General features: G+C 39.7%; 1 protein-coding gene across 2 annotated transcripts in view; it reads right to left on the reverse strand.

Annotated features, from left to right (window-relative positions):
* Nucleotides 1-1,338: 1,338 nt before the first annotated feature.
* Nucleotides 1,339-23,092, reverse strand: part of hpse2 (heparanase 2) — a 49,670-nt gene continuing 27,916 nt past the window's right edge. The window contains exons 5-12 of one of the 2 annotated variants that reach the window (XM_058058277.2): nucleotides 22,651-22,822; nucleotides 19,972-20,019; nucleotides 14,707-14,800; nucleotides 14,168-14,274; nucleotides 13,959-14,073; nucleotides 10,291-10,436; nucleotides 5,956-6,102; nucleotides 1,339-3,168 (exon numbers count right to left, since the gene is read on the reverse strand). In XM_058058277.2, coding sequence (XP_057914260.2) covers nucleotides 3,006-3,168; nucleotides 5,956-6,102; nucleotides 10,291-10,436; nucleotides 13,959-14,073; nucleotides 14,168-14,274; nucleotides 14,707-14,800; nucleotides 19,972-20,019; nucleotides 22,651-22,822 — 992 coding nt within the window. In that variant the 3' untranslated portion in view covers nucleotides 1,339-3,005. The remainder of the gene's footprint in view (nucleotides 3,169-5,955; nucleotides 6,103-10,290; nucleotides 10,437-13,958; nucleotides 14,074-14,167; nucleotides 14,275-14,706; nucleotides 14,801-19,971; nucleotides 20,020-22,650; nucleotides 22,823-23,092) is intronic. The other variant, XM_078799412.1, reaches the window with a different exon arrangement.

A 23,092-nucleotide genomic window follows, 5' to 3' on the forward strand; every position in this document is an offset into this window, starting at 1 on the left:
CACTTCCACATGGATAATGAGGATAACTATTAACAGTTATTTAACCTTTAACATGAACATTAATTAAACGTAATAATTTTTTCTGGGTACATGATACCATACAGCATCCATATCAAACTTGTGCGGGCCGCACTAACATTAAACTTTCATGTCAAGGCGGGGGCCTCAAACTAGTGTCCTGCGGGCCACATTTGGCCCGCGGGCCGCGTGTTTGAGACCACTGTTCTAGATGAAACATGGCTCCATCCCTGTGATCCAGAGACTAAAACTAGTCAATGCAATGGAAGTATTATCACTCACCACGTCCAAGGAAGGCTTGCATCCAACCCTTGGAAGCAAAGTTATTGTCGCTGTCTTCTTCTGGTCTCTTCGGGAGGCACTCGTGTAGTGATGATGGGTTTCTTGGTAAAGGGTACCACAATTATCAGAATAAAGTAGAAATTGTGGAAGGACATCAAAACTGACCACAGTGGCAAGACTGTTCCCATGTTGCCCGGAATGGAGACCCAAATTACGTCCACTCAGTCCACTGTAAATATATCTTTTTTTTTTTTTTTTACTGAAAATAAAACATTACAATTCATATAATAAAATAATGTTTTCCAAAAATATGAACACCATTACAATACATATAGACATATTAAACACACACACAGTTCTATGAGTATCATCAGCAATGTGATATGGATACACTTCCGATGATGTCATATTTTAAATTATTTGTTTTGATGTTTCCAAATTTTCCCAATGATCTGTCCATACTGATTAAAGTACCAGCTGTTTGTTTCTTTCGCCTTTTTCCCTGATATTGACCCAAAATATAAGAAATGTTTGTTTTCCCTGCATAAGGAAGGACATGTGATATTCATGGTGTACAGATTTACCAACTTCTACCCAAGAGAGTCAGAGCTTTTCTTCCTGTCACTCACAAAGACCAGTGCCCTGGTCATGCAGCCACAACACAAAAACCCACACAGGTTGGATGAGATAGCAAACAACAAATGAAACAACTACCAAGCAGCTACATGAATACAGTAAAGTCTCGTTATATCGATATCGGTTATAACGAATTACTTATTACGATACTATTTTCATTTCCCGGCAAATTTCTAGTCTTTTATGATATAATTAGTTCCGTTAGTACGATACCCGGTTATTATGATAATCCGGTTACTACGATGCCCTTTTCATCTCCCGCCAGCCAATTTGGTCTGCTTATATTGATACAAAAGCAGCTTAAATCAATCTTTGCTTAAGGATTTCAATACCAAAAAAGAACACGGCGAACGGCTGCTTCCAGTCAACTTTATTTTTCACACTTCCACCACCAGAGCAAAATAAAGTTGACTGGAAGCAGCCGTTCTATATTATAGAACAATGTCGAGTGCATTATTGCCCACTTTTAATGCAGTTCGGCGCAGGATCGGATATATGGATAGTCCGGTTATATTGGTATTTTTTCCGACTCCCAAAAATATCAATATAACGAGACTTTACTGTATATAATATTTTTTATTGCAGTCATGCTGCAAAAAATAGAATAGTCATTTTGTATTTTTTGTTATTATTTAGACATTTAAATTTTCATTCATTCATTCATTTTCTACCGCTTTTTCCTCACGAGGGTCGCGGGGGTGCTGGAGCCTATCCCAGCTGTCTTTGGGCGAGAGGCGGGATACACCCTGGACTGGTCGCCAGCCAATCACAGGGCACATATAGACAAACAACCATTCACACTCACATTCATACCTATGGACAATTTGGAGTCACCAATTAACCTAGCATGTTTTTGGAATGTGGGAGGAAACAGAAAACCCACGCATGCAAACATGCAAACTCCACACAGAGATGGCCGAGGGTGGAATTGAACCCTAGCTGTGAGGTCTGCGTGCTAACCACTAGACCGCCGTGCCGCCCACATTTAAATTTTGATATTTAAAAAAAATGGTTTTGAAAAAGATTCTTATATTTGGGTCAATATGATAATCATGCATCCTTACGTCAATCTGAGAAAAACAAAACAACATACATCAAAACAATTATAAATAAATGTGTACTACAGGCAAGTAAAATATAGCTGAACATATGTATTTTCTCTTATGTACATTAGATCAAGCAAAACCAGAATCAGAAAATGTTGGGAAAGTATATCATTCACTTTGACTTGTTTTTATTGCACACAAGACGTTTTATGTTTGGTTGGATTAAAAGGAAAACATACCAAGAGTTAACAGAATAGTAAAATTATGGCTGTGGAATTTGCATTGTCACACTTTCCCAACTTTCACTGATTTGGGATTGTAATGACTGTAAATTTGTGCATAATATATCACAATATATAAAATACAAAACTATAGCAGCACAAGAGGACTATACATGGTAATGCTGTGATGATGATAAGGTAAAAAATAGGGCATGTTCAAACTTCAGCTTGACTTGTCTGTGCTAACGGACAGTCCTGTGCGCCGCTAAGCAACAGTGACGCACACTAAAAAAACAAAACAAGAGTTTCTCTGTAAGACACTTGATATGTTTTGGCAGAAGAAACACAGCCATTGAGCGCCGTGCATAACAGACCTGACATACACATCAGTAGCTTCATCAGTAAACCGCATACAAACTCCATGCTATTTTCTCTCTGAGGAGAGAATATGTCAACAAGGTTGCCTGTTCTGAATTTCCTCTCTGTTTTCTCACCGCTTTCAACATTCGCTTGGAAGACTTGATGAGCCAGTCTAAAGAAAGTTGAGCTTAATCATGTCAATTCCCCTACAGAATTTGTGTAAACCTTGTGATGGAAGAAAGAGAAATGGGGTCTCGGTTTAAAGGGGACCAGTGAATATCAGTGTAAGAAGGAAGTTGTCTTACTGGAACTGTCCACTGTGTCCTTCTTCAGGCTTGCAGAGAAGCGGCAAACAAATGAGGTCTCATGCAGGATGAAGTTCATAGCTTTGGGTCTCTTTGGGTCTTTTTTTTTTTTTTTTTTTTTAAAGGGTGAGTCCCTGTTATCTTCGGCAGGCGTAGGCGTTTATGTTTTTCACAACATAGAATCCAATGGTCATGGGAGGCATGGCTATAGTCCGTCCCGCCCGCAAGGTTTTGGGCTTGAATTCTGGGAATGTCTCATTGTCCAGCATGAACAGCTTTTCACCGTTCAGCTGCATGTGTCTAAAAGGAAGAATAGAAAGAGAAGAAAAAAAATACATGATTCCTGTTTGACAACCCCCTCTCCAAAAATGCAAACAAAAGACATGTTATGATTCATGTTTGGTATATTATGAGTATATTGGTGGCTGCACGGTGCACTAGTGGGTAGGATTCAAACATCCGTATCGCTTTATGGAGTTTGCATGTTCTCCAACTTCCTCCCAAATCCCCAAAACAAGCAGGCTAGCTAAATTATCCACATGGTTGTTGACTCCAGCTCACCCATGACCCAAACATGGACATGCTATAGAAAATGGATGGATGGAGTATATCAGTTGTACACTTGGGGGTGCTACTGTTACTAGAGTGAAATCCACTGTAGCATGGGCATATTAGATGTACTACATACATATTAGATTTACTCCAAATACATAATGTATAGCACATTGGACTTCAATGTATTGCCATTTATTCAAAGTATTATTTTACACTCAAAGAAATTATATAAAGAGTGTATCAATATGATAAATAGCATGGGACTGGCACTGGTTCAGCACCTAGATGTTTTATAGAACAACGGCTTGAGACATTGTGAGACAGTCGCTTTGTCTCTGTGGAGGGAGGCGGGGCGGCTAGCATACACATAGCAAAAGAATGGAGTCTCATGAGGGGCGATGCAAGGTAGTTGAAAATTAAGAGAGAAAAAGATGATTGCCATGCCAAATACCACAGCCCCCAAGTGGGAATATTAATAATGAGCAAGGTGAGACCATAAACACAAATGTATGCCAAATTAGTTTGAAAGTCACGGCAAAAGCTAAACATATCCACATGACATTATTCCAATCTGGGAATAAACTAAATACCAACAGTCAACATTCCCTCATACAATTGATCAGCAAAGTAAGTACAAAAGGAACAGCGCAAAACGGTTTGTGTTCGCAAAAAGTGACGTTTAATACATCGTTGAAAAATGCTACTCTTTCATTAATTTAAAAAGCCAGCTTTTCAAGAAATGCTGCAAACGTTTGACAGACAGACAGAATTGAACTGTCTGGGAATAAACTAAATACCAATAGTCAACATTCCCTCATACAATTGATCAGCAAAGTAAGTACAAAAGGAACAGCTCAAAACGGTTTGTGTTCGCAAAAAGTGACATAATACATCGTCAAAAAATGCTACTTTTTCATTAATTTAAAAAGCCAGCACTTCAAGAAATGCTGCAAACATTTGACAGACAGACTGAATTGAAATATAGTATGTCACAAACTGCAATTCCACAACTTTACAGTGAAAGATGATGTATTAAAGAAAATAATATTGTTCAAGATCAGTTTGTCGGACTTTAAACATTTCAAAACACACATGCATTGTTTTGTGAAAAAAAATGTTTTTCCATGCTTATTTTCTATTCATATTTTTCTTAAAATTAATGTTAAAATCTCATATCATCTTGTAAATTGGGTATCTCATGACACCCCTACTAACAACAACCATTGTAAATTCTTTTATTATCAGAAAATCAAAAATTGATGAAAGCATTTTTTTCATTAAGGTGCACTATATGAGATTACTAAACAGTGATTAACAACACCATCTTTCTAAAAAATAAAATAAAAACATATTACTTATCAATACAAAACACTTCATCATGTCATATTATTCTTTACCTTTTGTTATTGAAATTGTATCTGTAATTAGAGAGAGTAAGCTTTACATATCTTCACTGTCAGGGGGAAGATAATAACATTGGACTCGGTAAGAAGCAGCTGTGAATCAGTCAATATCAGCCAAAGCTTTGATGCAACATATGGATGTAAAGCACCATTAAAAAATACCACTCGTCAGATAAATTTATAGACATCTGGTATGACTGCATTCTTCATAGAAGTCTCAGTGTGCCCGCTGTCTGTGGTCATAGTCGAAGTACTTCAGGCCTGAAAAAGGCCTGTCGTTAGCCTAAGCTCTGCTTTATTGCCTTGCCTTGCTGTTCTAACACCTAAAAGATTCTCCATCAGTGCATGGTTATTTAAGGACTAAGCCTGACCCCACGTTAGGGTCTGCCATAAGTATCACATGACACACCTGCAAACACTTACAAGCACGCGTGTACACTTTAAGTCCATATGTATAACTAACTGGAGGAAAAAGGCTTACCTTAATTCTTTGTGATTTGTGGATTTCAAAAAAAAAAACAAATCTACTGTGCAATAAAAATGCATTCTATAAAGATGCAACAATCAGTAAGTTCAAAGGTGTAAAAGCATAAAGCATTTATTGCAGGAGCTAATGGCAGTTTTTATAGCTAAGTTGGCAGGTAATGTGCAAAGCTGGGCAACGTATTTTGGCATTTGCAGCCGCCAGGTGTTGGAACTTCTAGGTGAAGAAATCACAATTAATTAGCAAATTTAGTTTTTATTGGTACTTTTTACGAGTTAAAGCAATAATAAACACAAAATAAATAGCAAAATTACCACACAATAGCAGGAATAAAATAGATCTAAAGTAACCTGGCTTTATTAAAATATTTTGAAACCAGCTAGGATAGGCTCCAGCACCCCCCGCGACCCTCGTGAGGAAAAGCGGTAGAAAATGAATGAATGGATGAATAAATACTGCATTACTATACAAAAAAATTAATTGTATTACTATTTTAATTTCTTTTCCTATTGTTTCATACAATAAAACCTAATTATTCATAAATGGCAATAATGACAAACATGAATGAAACTCAATGGGCACTTTAGTTTTCATCAAAATAAATGTGTGTGTGTGTGGGGTGTGTGTGTGTGCGTGTACACTAACTTGGCTTTGAGTCCATCGCTACCGAAGGGCTGCAACAGATATTGATGCACGGTCTTGTTCCTCAACGTCCCCGCCAACTTTATTTTCTTCCGCGATCGATGCAGGTTGATGATGTAAATTGTTATGGAGCCTCTGGCATAGTTGTGACTGGTGCAGTGAGGAAAAAGACATGTAAATTTTGTTATACTCATCTCGGTAAAAAAAAAACTACAAATTCCAAATGCAAGGCTATGGCCACTTGGTAGGGCCACCCATGAAAAAGAGGTCCTAGATGAGGAACCAGACAAAGCATAGCTCAAATAGACCCAAATGATGTGTAAGACGATGGACTTGGTTTTCCCTCGCCTGGACATGTGTCACCAGGGTCCCCCACCCGGAGCCAGGCTGAGAGGTGAGGCACAACGTCTGGTGACCAGGCCTGTACCTATGGAAGAAGCAACTTAAATCCGGACCCCTTTGGTCCTAACCTATCTGGGCAGAGCCAGGGTGTTGAGGAGATCCGCTTTGGTGGCAGCAGGATCGGGTCTGATGTGGTGCTGCTGGATCATTGGGGATGATCTTCAAGTTTCTGTGGATCAGTTTGCAGCTAAGTGTCATGCAGTCGGGATGAGAATCAGCACCTCCAAATTTGAGTCGATGTTTTTTTTTTCCCGGAAAAGGGTGTAGTGTCATCTTTAGATCTCTGGGTCAGGGATGAGATCCTGACTGGTTAGCGTCTGCAGTGATCTTGACTCTACATCGGTCCGTTGTGGTGAAGAGAGAGCTGACCCGAAAGGCCAAGGTCTCAATTTACCAGCCAATCTACATTCCTACTCTCACCTATGGTCACAGCTTTGGGTAGTGCCTGAAAGACAAGATCATGGGTACAGGCGGCCGAAATGGGCTCTCCCTTAGAAGATAAGGTGAGAAGCTCTGTCATCCGGGAGAAACTCAGAGGTGAACCGCTGCTCCTTGAGAGGAGCCAGATGACTCTGGCATCTGGTTAGGATGCTTCCAAGAATCCTCCCTGGGGAGGCGTTCAGGGCACGTCGGACCAGTCCTCAAGGACCCGACCTCGGATAAGCAGGAGAAGATGGATGGACAAGTACAAAGAGTCTTTCACAGTGCTATTATCTACTAGAGTGAGAACATCTAGATTAGTCCCATGAGCCCAGTTCTGGTCAGATTTCCAAGATGAGGAAAGTAGTTATGATTAGTTGCTTTTTTGTTAACTCACTGCGGCCCACCCGTGTCTTAGAGTTACAGTGCATTGCTGTATAGTCAAAGGTCACGTGTAGGGTGTGAATGTAACAGACAACACTTCTTGGGTTACACAAACAACGTTGGAGTCCCTCTCCTGAGAGACACAACCTGATAGGGGGACTGGCTGAAGGTAAATAACTCAAAGAGACAGATAAGACAAACATGATAAAATCTAATAAGAGCTCAAATATGAAGGCAAAGTCAACACTGCTCTAGTGAATACCACATGTTGGCTTTGGTGTTCTGGGTCAATGCTTTGTGCTTCTCAAAGTTCGTGTCACCTCCATATCGTATTTGTATGCCTACGTTGCTTTTATGATCACAATTCGCCATGTATTTTGTGAACCTTAGGCTATAGTATAAACATAAAGACTGTATGTAAAAACGCTAGAGCCTTGTTTCCAAGATGGCGCAAGAGATAAACCTCTCAGACCTGGCAGAAGATGATGTTCTTCAAACCAGAAACATAAACATGTGTTTGTTGGTGTTTGATGTTGATGCATTGCTGGAAACATGAAAACAGAAGATTAACCACTAAAAGGGGTAAAAGGGTTAGCGAAAGCCAAGTATCTAATCTGCAAATACTTTTCAAGCCGCCAAACTGCCTGAGTATATTTATGCTATGCGCTGTCTAACAACAGTGTAGTCCAGTCACTGAGACTACAAAGGGCTGTCCACTTGCAAGGCTGTGCAAAACCACAAAACGGCAAAAACTAAAGCTAATTGAATTTAATCCGAGAAGCAGTGCATTATACTACCTTGTTATGTACAGTATATTATCACATACTACAGTATTAATTGACCCTGTACCCTAGAAACCGCCCATGACTGATATGGGAAAGGGCCGAAATGATACTGTGTCGAAGCCCAGGGCAGTGATACTGATAAAATATAGAGTTTAACCATGTCCAGTATCAGCCCCTGTAGCTGTCCACTCAGAGTGCGCTGCTCTGGTATCGTGCACGAGTGCTTAGTGCCTAATGCTTCTCCAGTCACCAAAAAACCCAAACCTGATTAATGGAACTTTAATTGTCAGACATTGATAAGATAAGACTGTTGATAAAATATTATTATTGAAATATTTTTGCAATTATTGTGTTTACACTGTTTAGATATAATACATGTAATAAACTGAACATTTTCTGGAAACAAAGTGGTCTTTTGATTAAATAGTATGTGATAATTATAGGTTATCACAATGTTTGTCTGGTATCAGGCCAGGTATCATGCCCCCAAGTGTCAGTATCAGCCAGAGACCGAAGACCGAAGCACGCGGTTGATAATATTTTATCAACAGTCTTATCTTATCAATGTCTGACAATTAAAGTTCCATTCATCAAGTTTGGGTTTTTTTGGTGACTGGAGAAGCATTAGGCACTAAGCACTCGTGTGCTGTTCTCTGATTGGTTGTTTCACAGGCACGATACCAGAGCAGCACGCTCTGAGTGGACGGCTACGGGGGCTGATACTGGACATGGTTAAACTCTATATTTTATCAGTATCACTGCCCTGGGCTTTGACACAGTATCATTTCAGCCTTTTCCCGTATCATTCATGGGCGCTTTCTAGGGTACAGGGCCAATTAATACTGTAGTATGTGATAATGAGCTCATGATTAAATAGTATTTGATAATAAGATCATCACATGGTTTGTCTGGTATCAGGCCTATAAATATGACTCAAGTCTGACTGGTCATAGGTATCATCACACACCTGGTGGCTAGCTGTCAGCACCAACTGAAAACTATTTCAGCTATCTAGACACATGTAATCCAACCTCATCAGCAAATTACTTACTTGGGCCTGTTTACCACCTCTACCATCTTACCTGTGTAGTTTATGAACATTTTTCCAGCATTGTAAGTGAGCCCTATGGGGAGTAAGGCCGTAAATCTAGCTTGGCGCTGACAGCCCCTGGCCTGGGTTAAATGATAACCTTGAACAGGCCATGCTGGTACTCTTTATGTCCTCACTTGCACAGACTACCTTATTGTCCCACCCCCCTTCAAACGGACCCCTGCAGCCAATCCGAGATGGAATAAAGGCGTACCGCACATTTCAGCAAGTCTTTGACAGCAGAGAGACAGAATCCACACACCTGATAAGTGATACCCGTTTACTTTTATAGGCTCTGTGAATGTACGGGTGTCCACGGCCTTGCCTATTCATGTGAAGCTGAATAAGTCAGCTGTGGACTGTGCTGTTTGTCCTAAAACGCACTGAGCCTCAGGTGTTTGCAGGAGGACACATGGAGTCTGCTTTCAATCTGAATCCTCCTGCAACTTTCCCAAACTGGTTCCAATCTCTTGGAGGAGAAGAGGATCCCTAGCTCTTTTGTATGCCAGCCTCAAAAAATACCAAATCTGTTACGTGTTCTGACTTCCTTGTTTGTTTCTTGTCTCCTCAGATCAGCTGGTCCTGGCTGGAGGTGGAGCGACCGGTACACCTGACTCCTATACTTATTCTGAGTGCTGCCAGCTGTTAGATACTGGATTATTTCACCCAAGTCCTCCATGTGCCAATGTGCTGCGTTTATGCAATATACTAAGTTCTATGTGAAGTATTTCCATAATGCCTCATATTAACTCTCAAACAGGATCTCAGTGTATAGACTGGTTATATATCTCATCTCGTTTTATATTATCTACATACTGTATTTGAATATAACTCTGGGAAAAACTGTTGATTTTTGTTAATACTTGGGTTGTTTATATTGTTTATTTTTCTATATTGTGTATTTTGTACTGCTTTGTACTGCTTTGACTCTGTACTCTTGCTGCTGTGCAATACAAATTTCCCCACTGAGGGATGAATAAAGGCATATCTTAATCTTAATCTTAATATCTTAACTTGCCTAACTCTTTTTTTTTTGCTAACCTTTTATGCGCCCAGTACACACCTGCCTCAACCAGGCTTATTTATATGTTTAATGATTAATGGTGAAACCGATTTTCGCCATCACATTTTGTTAACCCGTGGACATTATTAAAATTTTACCTGCTTATTGCCTCTGCATCTGGGTTCCAGACAAAAAAGGACCCAGACAAAATCATTGTGAATAATGTATGCAGGTGTGTGTGTCTAAAAACCTACTTGGAGTAGCTGGTGCAGTGGGCGTAAATGCGCAGTTTGTCTCGTATGACTCGTCCCGGTTGGGGTTTCCTTTGCAGTCCGGCAACACGCACTGCTAAAACCTTTGGCCCAACCAGACGCTTGAAGACCAGAGAGAACCAGTAATCCTGCAAAGGTGAGACCAGCATAGATAGATGGATTAGAATTATTTTTTCACCGTCATATTCAATTGAGAAAATCACAGCAGGGTAACTATTATTCTAAGAGGAATTTATGGGCTAACAAATCAGTCAGGATCAAATAGGTGATTGTTCGAAACTAATTGGCCCATGTGATATGTCACATTGCATTGACAAAAACACGCTCAGAACGACCGGTTCAATTATGACACAATATTATGCCATTCCCCGTGGTCATTCATTGCTCTTGTACCACAATGTGTGTTTCTCTCTACGCATAAGACACACTCAACACCTCTCCAAGAGACCCTGAACAACATGTGTTCCTCAGGAAGTTCCCATGCAATCCTGCATATGGCAGCATTTAGGGGCTTATTTTTTTCCATGCAGACTTTAACTTAATTTGCTGCTCAGGCATCGAAAAAACCAGAGCACAGTATAGTGTTGGCCACGGGCGGAGAAAGGATGCTTGGATTACTGTACTGTCGGTCCAGAACTGTGTCCTGTGATTAATTGCATGGTGAAGACAAGAGAGAACAGTTGCAAGTCACAGTTTGGGATCTCACACTGTTAACACGTGCTGGATGGTCAGTGTGGGCCTGTTCTAACAATACAAGATATTGACACAATTTTGACATATTCCAACGTCTGCGGGTGTAAGAATAGTGATAATGTAAAATCCTAATGCAGCTGCCATAATTATTAATATTACTATAATATCAATGTAACATGAATGGATACATGTAATGAATAAAATGACAAGACAACAAAAACAATTGGAGTGTTAGAGTAGAAACATTGTTCAAGTCAACGTTAGAACTAATGCAATGAATAGAAGTGAGGCTTTGATGGTACGTATAATATACTGCAGTGGTTCGCTGGTATGAGTAGACATAGCATCTTCTGCTGCGGCGGCAACCCTAGAGCCCATTTAAAGTTTGATTGAAAAGTCTCACTATTTTTAAGTACTTGTAATGTATTTCTGAACTATAATTTTTTATTTTAAATTCAATATGTGTGCTGGAGGCTGCACGGCGGATGAGTGGTTTGCATGCAGGCCCCACAGCTAGGCGACCCGAGTTTAATTCCACTCTCAGCCATCTCTGTGTGGAGTTTGCATGTTCTCCCCGTGCATGCGTGGGTTTTCTCCGGGTACTCCGGTTTCCTCCCACATTCCAAAAACATGCTAGGTTAATTGGCGACTCCAAATTGTCCATAGGTATGAATGTGAGTGTGAATGGTTGTTTGTGTATATGTGCCCTGTGATTGGCTGGCGACCAGTCCAGGGTGTACAACGCCTCTCGCCCGAAGACAGCTGGGATAGGCTCCAGCACCCCTGTGACCCTCGTGAGAATAAGCGGTAGAAAATGAATGAATGAATGTGCTTTGACACCGGTTTCGTAAGTCGCCTGGAAACCGCATTAACTGAACTCTTGTGGGATGGACGACATAACTTGTCATATATACTATATAATATAGGTTTAATTCCCACACATCATGGAACATACACAAAAAATTGAGATATGAATAAATGATTAGTATTTTAAAATAGGGAGTTACTTTTGGATGAATGATTGGATTATTTAACTATTAGAAGGAGCACAGAATGTGGAATAAAGACATGAAAATTGATAGCGGTTGTTGGAGAGATGCCAGTCTGCTTCCTGAGTACCATGGAGCTGTCCTGGAGCAACTAACTAGTCAGGATTGCATCACTTTTGCCTGAAAGACCATAACTATTATTGTGCATGAAGGGATTGGATCTTTGTCTCTGTGTGTGTGCATGTGTATTTCATTTAACAAAAATAACAATGAAAAATGTAATGTCCTCTCTTGGAATGAACAAAGTACAATGATAAAAAAGTATTGGTTTAAGTAGCACCACACACAATATATTTTTGCAGTTCAAAAATGTATCTAAGATAACGATATGTGGGAATTGACAAAGCACCTGTGGATGAAGACGACAGACAGGTGCCGTTTTAAAAATAAGTAAAAGAGAAGGGCGGGATAAGTCTATAAAAACAGAGAAGCGATTGAAGTTATTCTGTGAGCTGGGAAGGGATTCGACATCTACTTTACCTAAAGGGTAAGGAAGGGGCCGGGTCATAAATTTCTTATCCACAGGACAGGTTGGCCCTGCAGTGCATTCTCTCAGCAGGTAGGCGAGTGCAGCCTTCAGGAAAAAAAGCAACTTTAAAAGCATTGTGATCCTAGCGGGGGACCCCCAGTCCAAAATAAATAATGGAGACACAGGAGGAAGAAAAATAAGGTCATTTCAATGTTTATGGTCTTATATATGACGTGATTCTAAAAATGCTGTATCCAATTCAGTGAAAAGGAAAGCATGGCAAAGTGTGTTGTTAATGAGACTAATAAATGAGTCAAATGTAAGGTTGTGATTTATTTTTTTTATCATTTCACTTTTACTGCTCAGCTCTATTTCAACCTGTTGGATATATTTTACTTACATGGTTGTATACCAGCATCTCAAGTTGCATTTCTCTCAGCAGCCCGGTGTGATGCACACAGAGAGGCACACAGTTGCAATGGGGGTTGAGTGAGAGACAGTGACACTGTCCTGAGTTACTAACAAAGGGCTAAGGTTACATGGCATTTCGCCCTTGCGTCTAACCACTCATCACCACTAAACGCCTTTCATCTCAGCTAATAGCTCCCACGGGAAAAAGCAAAGAGGTGCAATCCAGGGGAAGCAGACTGAATACGGGCTCTAACACAGTCCTGAGTTGTCTTGCTGCTAGGTGGATTCAATTTGTATCCTGTGACTCAACAAACAGGTTGTTAAAATTCACTATTGATATACAACTCAACTGCATGATGGACCTAGTGGTGAGCATGTTGGCCACACTGTCAGGAGATCTGAAAAATCTGGGTTTGAATCGCTGTTGGGCATCTCTGTGTAGAGTTTCTCCAGGTCCTTGGTTATTTGGTTATTTGGTTATTTGGCGACTGAATGGGTGTTTGGCTATATGTGCCGTGTGATTGGCTAGCAACCAGTCTAGGGTGTAACAGGCAATTTAGCAGGGATAAGCTCCAGGGTTCGGGCTGCACGGCGGTCGTGTGGTTAGCGTGCAGACCTCACAGCTAGGTGACCCGAGTTCAATCCCACCCTCGGCCATCTCTGTGTGGAGTTTGCATGTTCTCCCCGTGCATGTGTGGGTTTTCTCCGGGTGCTCCGGTTTCCTCCCACATTCCAAAAACATGCTAGGTTAATTGGTTAATTGACTCCAAATTATCCATAGGTATGAATGTGAGTGTGAATGGTTGTTTGTCTATATGTGCCCTGTGATTGGCTGGCGACCAGTCAAGGGTGTACCCCGCCTCTTTGCCCGAAGACTGCTCGGATAGGCTCCAGCACCCCCCGCGACCCTCGTGAGGATAAGCGGTAGAAAATGAATGAATGAATGAATGAATGAAGCTCCAGGGTTCCCCTGCAACCCTAATAAGTATAAGCAGCATAGAAACTGAATGAATGAATATACAACTTACTGGTAAAGGGTTCAAATGCTGGTCCACAAGATGCGTGTATCCGTAATCAAAGAATGAGTGGCGTAAAACTACATCAATTCCCTGAACAGCAGCCATTCCTAGTGTGTTAGCCCACCTGGAATATGAGACAAATAATTATTGACAAGAAACAATGCATTTTCAATGTTCAAATAAGGGAAATTTTTAGTTTGCAAAAAAATATTATTTACAGGAAAACACCAGCGTAAGTGTCCGATAGATTACTGATTCCTCCTGCCCAGGCTGGACCGAGTCCACCCAGCCACAGCTTCTTACCAGGCGTATGTGTGTTCACAACCTGCGGAAAATAATCAATACATATGAGTAAATTAATGAATTAATACTAATTAATAAATAAGCAAACAATGTAAGTCATTATTGTGTTAAAAATGCTAAAAGTCCACATACAGACTTAAATATCAAAAGTGTCATCAAAAAATTGTCCAAAAGTAGGTATACACTTTTTAAATGAACTTATGTAATGTAAATAAATTAATCTAAAAAGCGTATACCTACATTTGTGTATATAGAAACACAGGAGATATATCTTCCCGAGGTGCCTGTGGAAGCTTTACTTCAGCCAAGGACAGTTATCATTGACCAACATGCATCTGAATGGATATAAACATATTAACATACCAATACCAGCAGATAAAGATATGAAAATTGTACTAAGATATGAAAAATGTATAGTATATTATATAAAGAGTGTATATAGAAATATCAGTACCTTGGCTACTTTAGTGATTTGCTCTCTCAGGGTATCCAACAAACGTGTCTTTAAGAAATCCTCCACCTTTTTCACCCTGCCATCCTGGAAATAACTGTGAAACACATACAGTCAAATTATAGAGTCAAAAAATAAACCAAAAACTAAACAAAATACTGCTTTATTTTGATTTTCCATCAACCAGGGCATGTATTTAGGCTGTTTATCTTGTGTGCTATAAAAATCCCACTTATGCCATTATTTCTTCATTCTGTCTTAGCTCTACAAATAAATAATTGATATGGGTGTGTCACTTTTGTCAAGGAATTTCAAAGTCTAGCACATTCTAGTCCCCTTAGTGAATATAAAAGGGCTTGGGCCTCCCCTACTCACAGAAAAAATATTTTTTTGGGGCCTGTTTTGTGTTCTTTTCTGCTCAACCCTGCTCACTGTATAGGAATTAAAAATTCTAATAACTTTAAACATAACTGAAGTTCACTTAGCAGGTTTATTTTCTTTACTTATTTTTCTCAAGCTGCTGCACCTTCCTTGAGTTTTCTGGCACCTTGAAAAACGCCTGTCTTAATTTACACTTAATTTACAGCCAGACGTCAATTTTAATATAATGTAGTAAACATGATCATTATGTTAATCAACAATTCCCATTCTAGAATGAAAGTGAGGCAAATAGAGGTACTAATTGAAGCCTTGTTTCACGAACATGATGTACGTTTTTTGGATGAAGAGTGCACATAAAGTCGATGTATTTACGAGAAAGGCTCCACATTAATTAAAAAGACAGGATAAGAAACAGCAGCACACCTCTTTGTGAAAAATCGTAAAAACATCTGTGGCTTTGTGTAATTTTCTCTATAGCATCCTCTGGGAAACAAAAGCTATTAAAAAAACATTCCAGATGGTCTCAGCTCAGTTGCAACCATTTCGTGCCATTTTTACCTTCTTTTAGTCAAGATTGAACCCAAGAAAATGATGTTAGTCCTGAGTCAGAGCGCACATACATCAAATTGACAATGTTAATGAAGCAGGTAGAGAAGAGAAAATGGGTGATTACGCTTATAGCGTTCAAGGATTCCAGGCATATGGAGAAAAAAAAATCGACATACACATGTGGCAACACCGTAAATAGATTTTCACCATACTAAAATACTTTATTCCTGGAGCAACAATTAATTAAATGTGACTTACTGTGTGTTGTGTTCAATAGAAAAATAATGACTATAATGTATACTTGAAAAATAACAATATAAATTTTGTAAATAATAAAAATATACAATAAAAGTAGGAAAAAAAACACTATGAACAATTAAAGTGTGTTAAGCAAGCTTTAAAAAGAAAGTACAAATGCACATAAGTGAGAAATAATGACCAAGTTCTCATCAGTGCATGCGTGTTTGCGTGTGTAATGTGATCTTATGTCATCAAAAACAGTTAAAGTAAGAAATAAGCATGTTATTTAAGGTAGAACACTTGTCTTTGCTAAGCGGTGAACCCCTATAGCAGTGTTTTTCAACCTTTTTTGAGCCACGGCACGTTTTTTACGTTGGAAAAATTTTGCGGCACACCAATAACCAACATTATTTGCTTCTTCCAGCTTTTTCCTGATTACGGACTCACCACAGCAGATCCTTTTGATCCGCATACAAATTTAAACAACAATGTTACAAAATGTCACCACTACCTCTCACGTGCATCACTAAGTCTATTAGAGGAACGAGGCAATCAGCTACGTGTTGCCACACGGACGAATATTGCATTGCTCTACCAGTCTTTACACAAATGACACGCGATAATGACATAATATTTGCAGAAAATTATTAATACATGTTAATTTAAAAAAGGGATATTGAATAATTCCTCACGGCACACCTGACGATTTCTCACGGTACACTTGTGTGCCGCGGCACAGTTGTTGAAAATCACTGTTCTATAGACACTGCTAATGCCCGACTGCTTGCAATTAGGGCTCGCATTAAGTGTGCTGTTCAGGGGCCTCTGTTCATTAAATAGGAAGTAAATTTGTCCCATTTACTGTTTTGGCTCATATTTTCACAAGCCCAGGCAGCAGTGTAGTAGTGCCATGTTTGATTTTTACAAGGTCAGAAGGCTTAACTGGAGGTTGAGTTGGTTCCTTCTCCAGATGCTGTCTTAAAGGAATGCACTGTAAGATGTCAATGATGTCAATGGATGTTGCTCACAATTACTTCACAAAAATGTAAAAGTATTGTTATGTTACAGGAAACATATGTATTCACTCTAAATTGCAGAAACTTGATTTTTGGTCTCTTAGCATCATTTCAACAATAGAACAAAAGATGTTAAAATGGCCGGTCTGAACAATTAAAACTATAGAGAGATATAAAATTCACAATATGTTTATTATTATAGCTGTGGTCAGTCAACATTTTTTATTATAGTTAAAAGAGAGAACAAAAGGCCCTCTTTTAAGCCATTTCTCAAGATAAAACTTATATTTATAATGACTTTCTTATGACTAATAATGCCCATTACAAGCCCCTACAAAGGAGTTCTCTCATAAACATTACATTTGAAATGAAGAAAACAAGTTGCTCTACAGCTGTAGTAGACGTGCTAATGAGTGGTCTCCAAGTTTATTAGTTTAGCTCCTTGTGCAGACGTCAGAGTCCGTCATGCACGCTGGTTAGACTGGAATCTGGACCGCTAGTATAAAACTGGCTAATTGACAAAGAGAATGAGGTTGAACATATGGTTTGGTTTTAACAGTGTGGGTGGTGTTTTTCTAAGCCCTACTGACAAGCCCTTCCTCCTTCCGTTTCTTCTAATTAGACCTGACCTTCACCTCGGTGACCTCACATTCACGCAATGCTTGTCTGAGCTTAGCGGTGGGTGTGTCGTTTGACATACTTACATATGTGTAACGACACGGGGGATAAGACATGGGGGGATTGATAGATTTGTATGCATTCCTACAGTATGTGCAATAGTCAAATGTCAGGTGTTACTGATTTAACACACAGTCTCAGGTTGTGTGCCTTGTTTTTCCATTCCCAGAAGGCACACAGTTTCTCACAATAAGCATCAATCGCTCAGTGACGTAGTGGATATGGATTATTTTCAGCTATTCCGAAATTGTATAGAATGTTCATTCATTCATTCATTTTTTATTCATTCACGAAGGTCACGGGGTGCTGGAGCCTATCCCAGCTGTTTTTGGGCGAGAGGCGGGGTACACCCTGGACTGGTCGCCAGCCAATCACAGGGCACATATAGACAAACAACCATTCACACTCACATTCATACCTATGGACAATTTGGAGTCGCCAATTAACCTAGCATGTTTATGGAATGTGGGAGGAAACCGGAGTACCCGGAGAAAACCCACGCATGCACAGGGAGAACATGCAAACTCCACACAGAGATGGCCGAGGGTGGAATTGAACCCTGGTCTCCTAGCTGTGAGGTCTGCGCGCTAACCACTAGACCGCCGTGCCGCCCTGTATAGAATGTGATAAATAAAAAAAACAAAGCATTTCATTTAGTATTAAGGGAATTGGTGTGTATTCTTGAGGCTTCATGGGTCAAAACTGGGGCTTTTCCGATCGATCAGCCACTGATCAATATTGGATGATTTATGCAAAAAATGTGATTGGCATATGTAGATAAAGGCCTTTCAAAGCCGATAACAAAAACCGATCAGCATGCGGTGGTAAATCCAGCCTGCTGTGTCACATAGTTTAGCCAACAAAATAATAAGTCTCCTATTGAGCTTGACACAGGCTATGCCAGGGGTCAGCAACCCACGGCTCCAGAGCAGCATGTGGCTCTTCAGCCTCTTTGTTGTGGCTCCCTTTTTTTAACACCCGAATGAGGAAAAAACACATTGTTGTAATGAGTTTTGAACAAAATCGTACTTTCTGTGAGACCGTATACTCGCAAGAGTACTTAAACAATTCCGCTTTTTCTCCTCTGAACTACTTTGATTACCCCAAAATTCCCTCCAAATCTGGCAGTCAATGAAAATCTTGGGAGACTCGCAATTCGCTGTGGATGTGAGAATGTTTCCACACATTTCTTCAGGTGTCAGGTATTGAGGTTTACTGTAATCACACTACGAGTTGGCTTCCATTACACATGCACATTGCGCTTCTATTTTCTGTATTCTGCTGTTAAAACTTGTTAAAATTAAGAAAGTTTACAAGATATTGTTTTTAAATTAGGTTTTGCAGCTCCAGTCTTTTATTCTTTAGTGAACGCGTGGGTAAAATGGCTCTTTTGATATAAAGGTTGCCGACCCCTGGGCTATGCCAATCCAAGTCTACATTAATCGCTCCCTTACCAAACCTCCTGCAGTTCAACTATTCTTGTGTCTTTGTTTACATGTTTTGCCTAGCTGTACTGGTGGCAGCTAGCTAGCTAGCTAGAGTTATCCGCCGAGCTTCTGGTCTTCAGATTCCAAATGTGACTTTTTACTACAGCAATGGACACTCAATTTATTATTTTTCCATTTCAGAAGGACAGATTTCTATTTCATGAAGATATTTATTTCTAGTATTTTCTTCTGTTTGTTTTGTTATCTTGAGTTCATTCATTCATTTTCTACCGCTTTTTCCTCATGAGGGTCGCAGGGGGTGCTGGAGCCTATCCCAGCTGTCTGAGGGCGAGAGGCGGGGTACACCCTGGACTGGTCGCCAGGCGCAGTTTATCTTAAGTTAAGAAATAATAATTTTGAACAGCTTGTTTCCCTTGTATTTATATTTCTTCAAAACATGTATGAAATTAAATCCAGGTTTGTGTCAAATACTACAAAAATACTTTCACAAAAAATAAAGGCAAATTGGAATGGAATTGTCTAGCGCAGTGGTTCCCAAACTTGAAGCCATGTAGGCCCTACTCCAGCACACTTAAAAAGCAGATACTTTTTTGAAATTAACTTGAAATATTGAATATAATTACTTGTTCAATTAATTTCATAGTAATTCGAGGTCAAAAGTGTGTATTTTTGCATGGTCCTATTTTGATAAAGTTTCACATGAGCACTAACAAGTAGACAAGTAATCATGCTACATAGCTTTTATTCCAGTCTGATGTTAGCATTCCTTCGTATGGATGCGGTGAAGTTGAGTTTCACTTTTTTTGTCCACTCACAAAGTCTGCATATTAATTTAATACCACATTGTGGGCCATGCGGGAATTGGAACACCAATATAAATGAAATGTTCAAGATTAAACACACATTAAGCACAAAATAATCATCAAACAAGCAGAAAAAAAGGGTAAAATACCTACTGTTGCCACGTAACAGCATCAACAACAGAGCCAGCATTCTTCATGAATCTGACAAAACAAAAAACACCAAATATAGATTTAGCACAAACAAGCTGACCCAGAACGGATTTAAAATGTTTCACAGTCGTCACAACAGGGAAACATTTCTGTGGCCAAAAAAAAAAGGAAAATGCAGTAAACTCTACCAACAAAATAAATGTTAGAACATTTAATAGTGGCCTAAGCAATTTAGGATCCTTTAAAACATTAAATTACTTCCAGGAGTTCCAAGAGGTCTAACAATACAAAAACAGACAGGCTTTGCACATGTAGCACACACTACATACAGTACAGTACAGTACCTGGGGGAGTATTTGGTTAGTGTTTGTTTTTGGCTATTTATAAAGCATACAAGAGTCCACTGCTACAATTCCAATGGATGTCAAGGCCCATCAGTTAATGACTGCAAGACTGTTAAGAGTTAGAAAACTTAATTTAATATGGGCATACTTCAAAACTGGACCTATGATTTGCAAACAATCTGTTAAGAAAAATATTAACAAATATTAATCTTGAAAAACCCACGCTCGGCCATCTGTGTGTGAAGTTTGCATGTTTTCCCCGTGCATGCGTGGGTTTTCTCCGGGTACTCCGGTTTCCTCCCACATTCCAAAAACATGCTAAGTTAATTGGTGACTCCAAATTGTCCATAGGTATGAATGTGAGTGTGAATGGTTGTTTGTCTATATGTGCCCTGTGATTGGCTGGCGACCGGTCCAGGGTGTACCCCTGCCTCTCGCCCAAAGACAGCTGGGATAGGCTCAAGCACCCCCGCGACCCTCGTAAAGAAAAGTGGTAAAAAATGAATGAATGAATGAATAAACTCATTTACTGTCTTTCAAGCAAGTTAAAGGTTACATATTGTGCAAAAATGACTTTCATAACAGTATAATATCAAAGCCCACATGCTCTGTATAAGTCGGCACTTCATTGAGAGCAGGTTTTTATAACAATTTTAAATAGCAAAAGCCTTCATTTGACATATTGAAATAAAGCCTGGAGCTCTGCCAACTACTGTAATGTCACATATCTATACTAATGTTTTAATTCCTATAATGATGTTGTTGTATATGATATATGACATTGGTTGAACTTACTAAAAAAAATTTAAACTATCTAAATGTCTACCTTCCCAAAACACATCCTCTTATAACTCTTACTGTACCAAACAGTCCCTCCTATTTTTTTTTTACAGTTGAGTCTCTCAGTTTGTGTATTTGCAGCCGCCTTGTACTTGACACAAATCGCTCCATATTTGGGGGGGTAACAGCTTGTCAGACACACTAGAATGTATCTCCAAACATCAGAGACATACAACTTTCTCTGCTCTACGTTGTTTAGTCTGTCCAGCTCTGCTATTTAGATAGTTAGCAGCTTGGCGTTTAAATCAATGTATTTCCTGTGAGAAGTGCAGACATTGAGCTTTCCAACATAAGAACCAACCCCTCATAAAGAGTGTCAAACACACAAGAATCACCTCGTCGTTAAACGCGACACCGATGACCTGAAAATACTCCATTCCTTCGCTTCTCACCCTATATCCTCCTATATCCGCAACCGCTCACCAGTCAGTGTTAGCTCTGAGGGTGCACTCAAACAGACAGCTTTTTTTATTTGCGAGTAAATTTCAACTGCCAGAAACGTCTGCGTAACAAACAGCTGCCATTAATGTCCTCATTGATCTAAGTAGCTCGAACGAAAGGGAGGCTCGTATCATATCCTTCCCTCTTCCAAATAACTGTCAGAATGTGGGTGGCTGCAGAGAAGAGACAGATTCAGGCTGAGATACGCCGAGACATTAAACTGTTCCTGTGTTTATCTGCACTCATGATTTTATTAGGGCTTTACCATGCCTATTGTGGTTTACACCACTTATTTAACAGGTACGTAGTGTATTTCTTCCCCCTGCACTTTGAAATGTATTATTCCATTGTTATAAAAAGTCCGTAAATGACTGGTCACAGCTGCAACATCGTTCCATTCACCAAAGCAAAACGGAAACATGGAAACATGTCCATTGCTGATGATAACATTGTCTGCTTTTATGGACTCTTTTTTTTTTTTAGACATTTATTTTGATTATCTCTCTGAGTTGCATTCTTGTAATAGTGCCTATGCTGTTTTTATGGTTTACGATCATTCTAGGGACTGGTCGTCATCATTATAGGATATGTTCGGCAAAACTGATGACCCTTTTGTGCCAGTGTTTTCTATTTATGGACTATAAAGTCTATCAACATAATCAAGTTTGACAGAAGACTAACAAATTAAATGTTGATTACAGCTTTGCTAAATTTATCAGAGTTTGGGCTTTCTGCTAGAAAGCTGCCACCCGATTTTATTCAAACGTGGTGGTATAAGCAAGTGATGAGAAGCTTGTTAGATAATCCTGGGGATTAAATTGAAGCTGTGGAGCAACTGGCACATGAGATGCTGTGTCGACACCCTTTAAATCACGTCACACCTCATTTACGCCGACGTGATATAACTTGGGCTGAGACACAGAAACAGGCCAAGTGAAAAGCCATAAACACTGAATCTGTGCAAGCCTGTGTGTGTGTGTATTAAGTACAGTTGACCATATTTCAAGCTGCGTAGCCAAAGAAGAGTGTCCTGTCACTGCTTTCTATGGTAACTCACCCATCCAAAAGCAGGATAGCGTTCTTCCGTGGTCTTCCAGCATTTGGCCCATAAAGGTGAGCTCGGTTGTAGTAGCGTACCGACTGGAGCAGGGTCCGTAGCTTGACATAGTCCTGAGCCAGTTGGGTGCTATTGACCGCACGGCCCACCATGCTGCGGTACGCGTTAGGCTCTGGGAGGAGAAAATTTAAGTATTTATTATCATTTTTAGATGGTGTTCTTTGATTTAATCCAGCAGCAGGATAATTCCCAATTCAAAGCAGTGTGCAAAGATAGACATAATGTGTGAACTGGCTGGATACAATAAGCAGAAAACAGGTCCGCTATTTTATATTTAATAACTTGCTTTTCTCAGTTTTCTCAGTTTCTCAGTTGAGGATATGGTTAGTAATAATTTGAGGACTCCTACAATTAAAATCACAACTTCATTGGCTCCACCTGA

This window comes from Doryrhamphus excisus, linkage group LG20, assembly GCF_037039965.1.
Source record: "Doryrhamphus excisus strain RoL-2023G ecotype Guam linkage group LG20, RoL_Dexc_Guam_v1.1, whole genome shotgun sequence".
Taxonomy (NCBI): Eukaryota; Metazoa; Chordata; class Actinopteri; order Syngnathiformes; family Syngnathidae; genus Doryrhamphus; species Doryrhamphus excisus.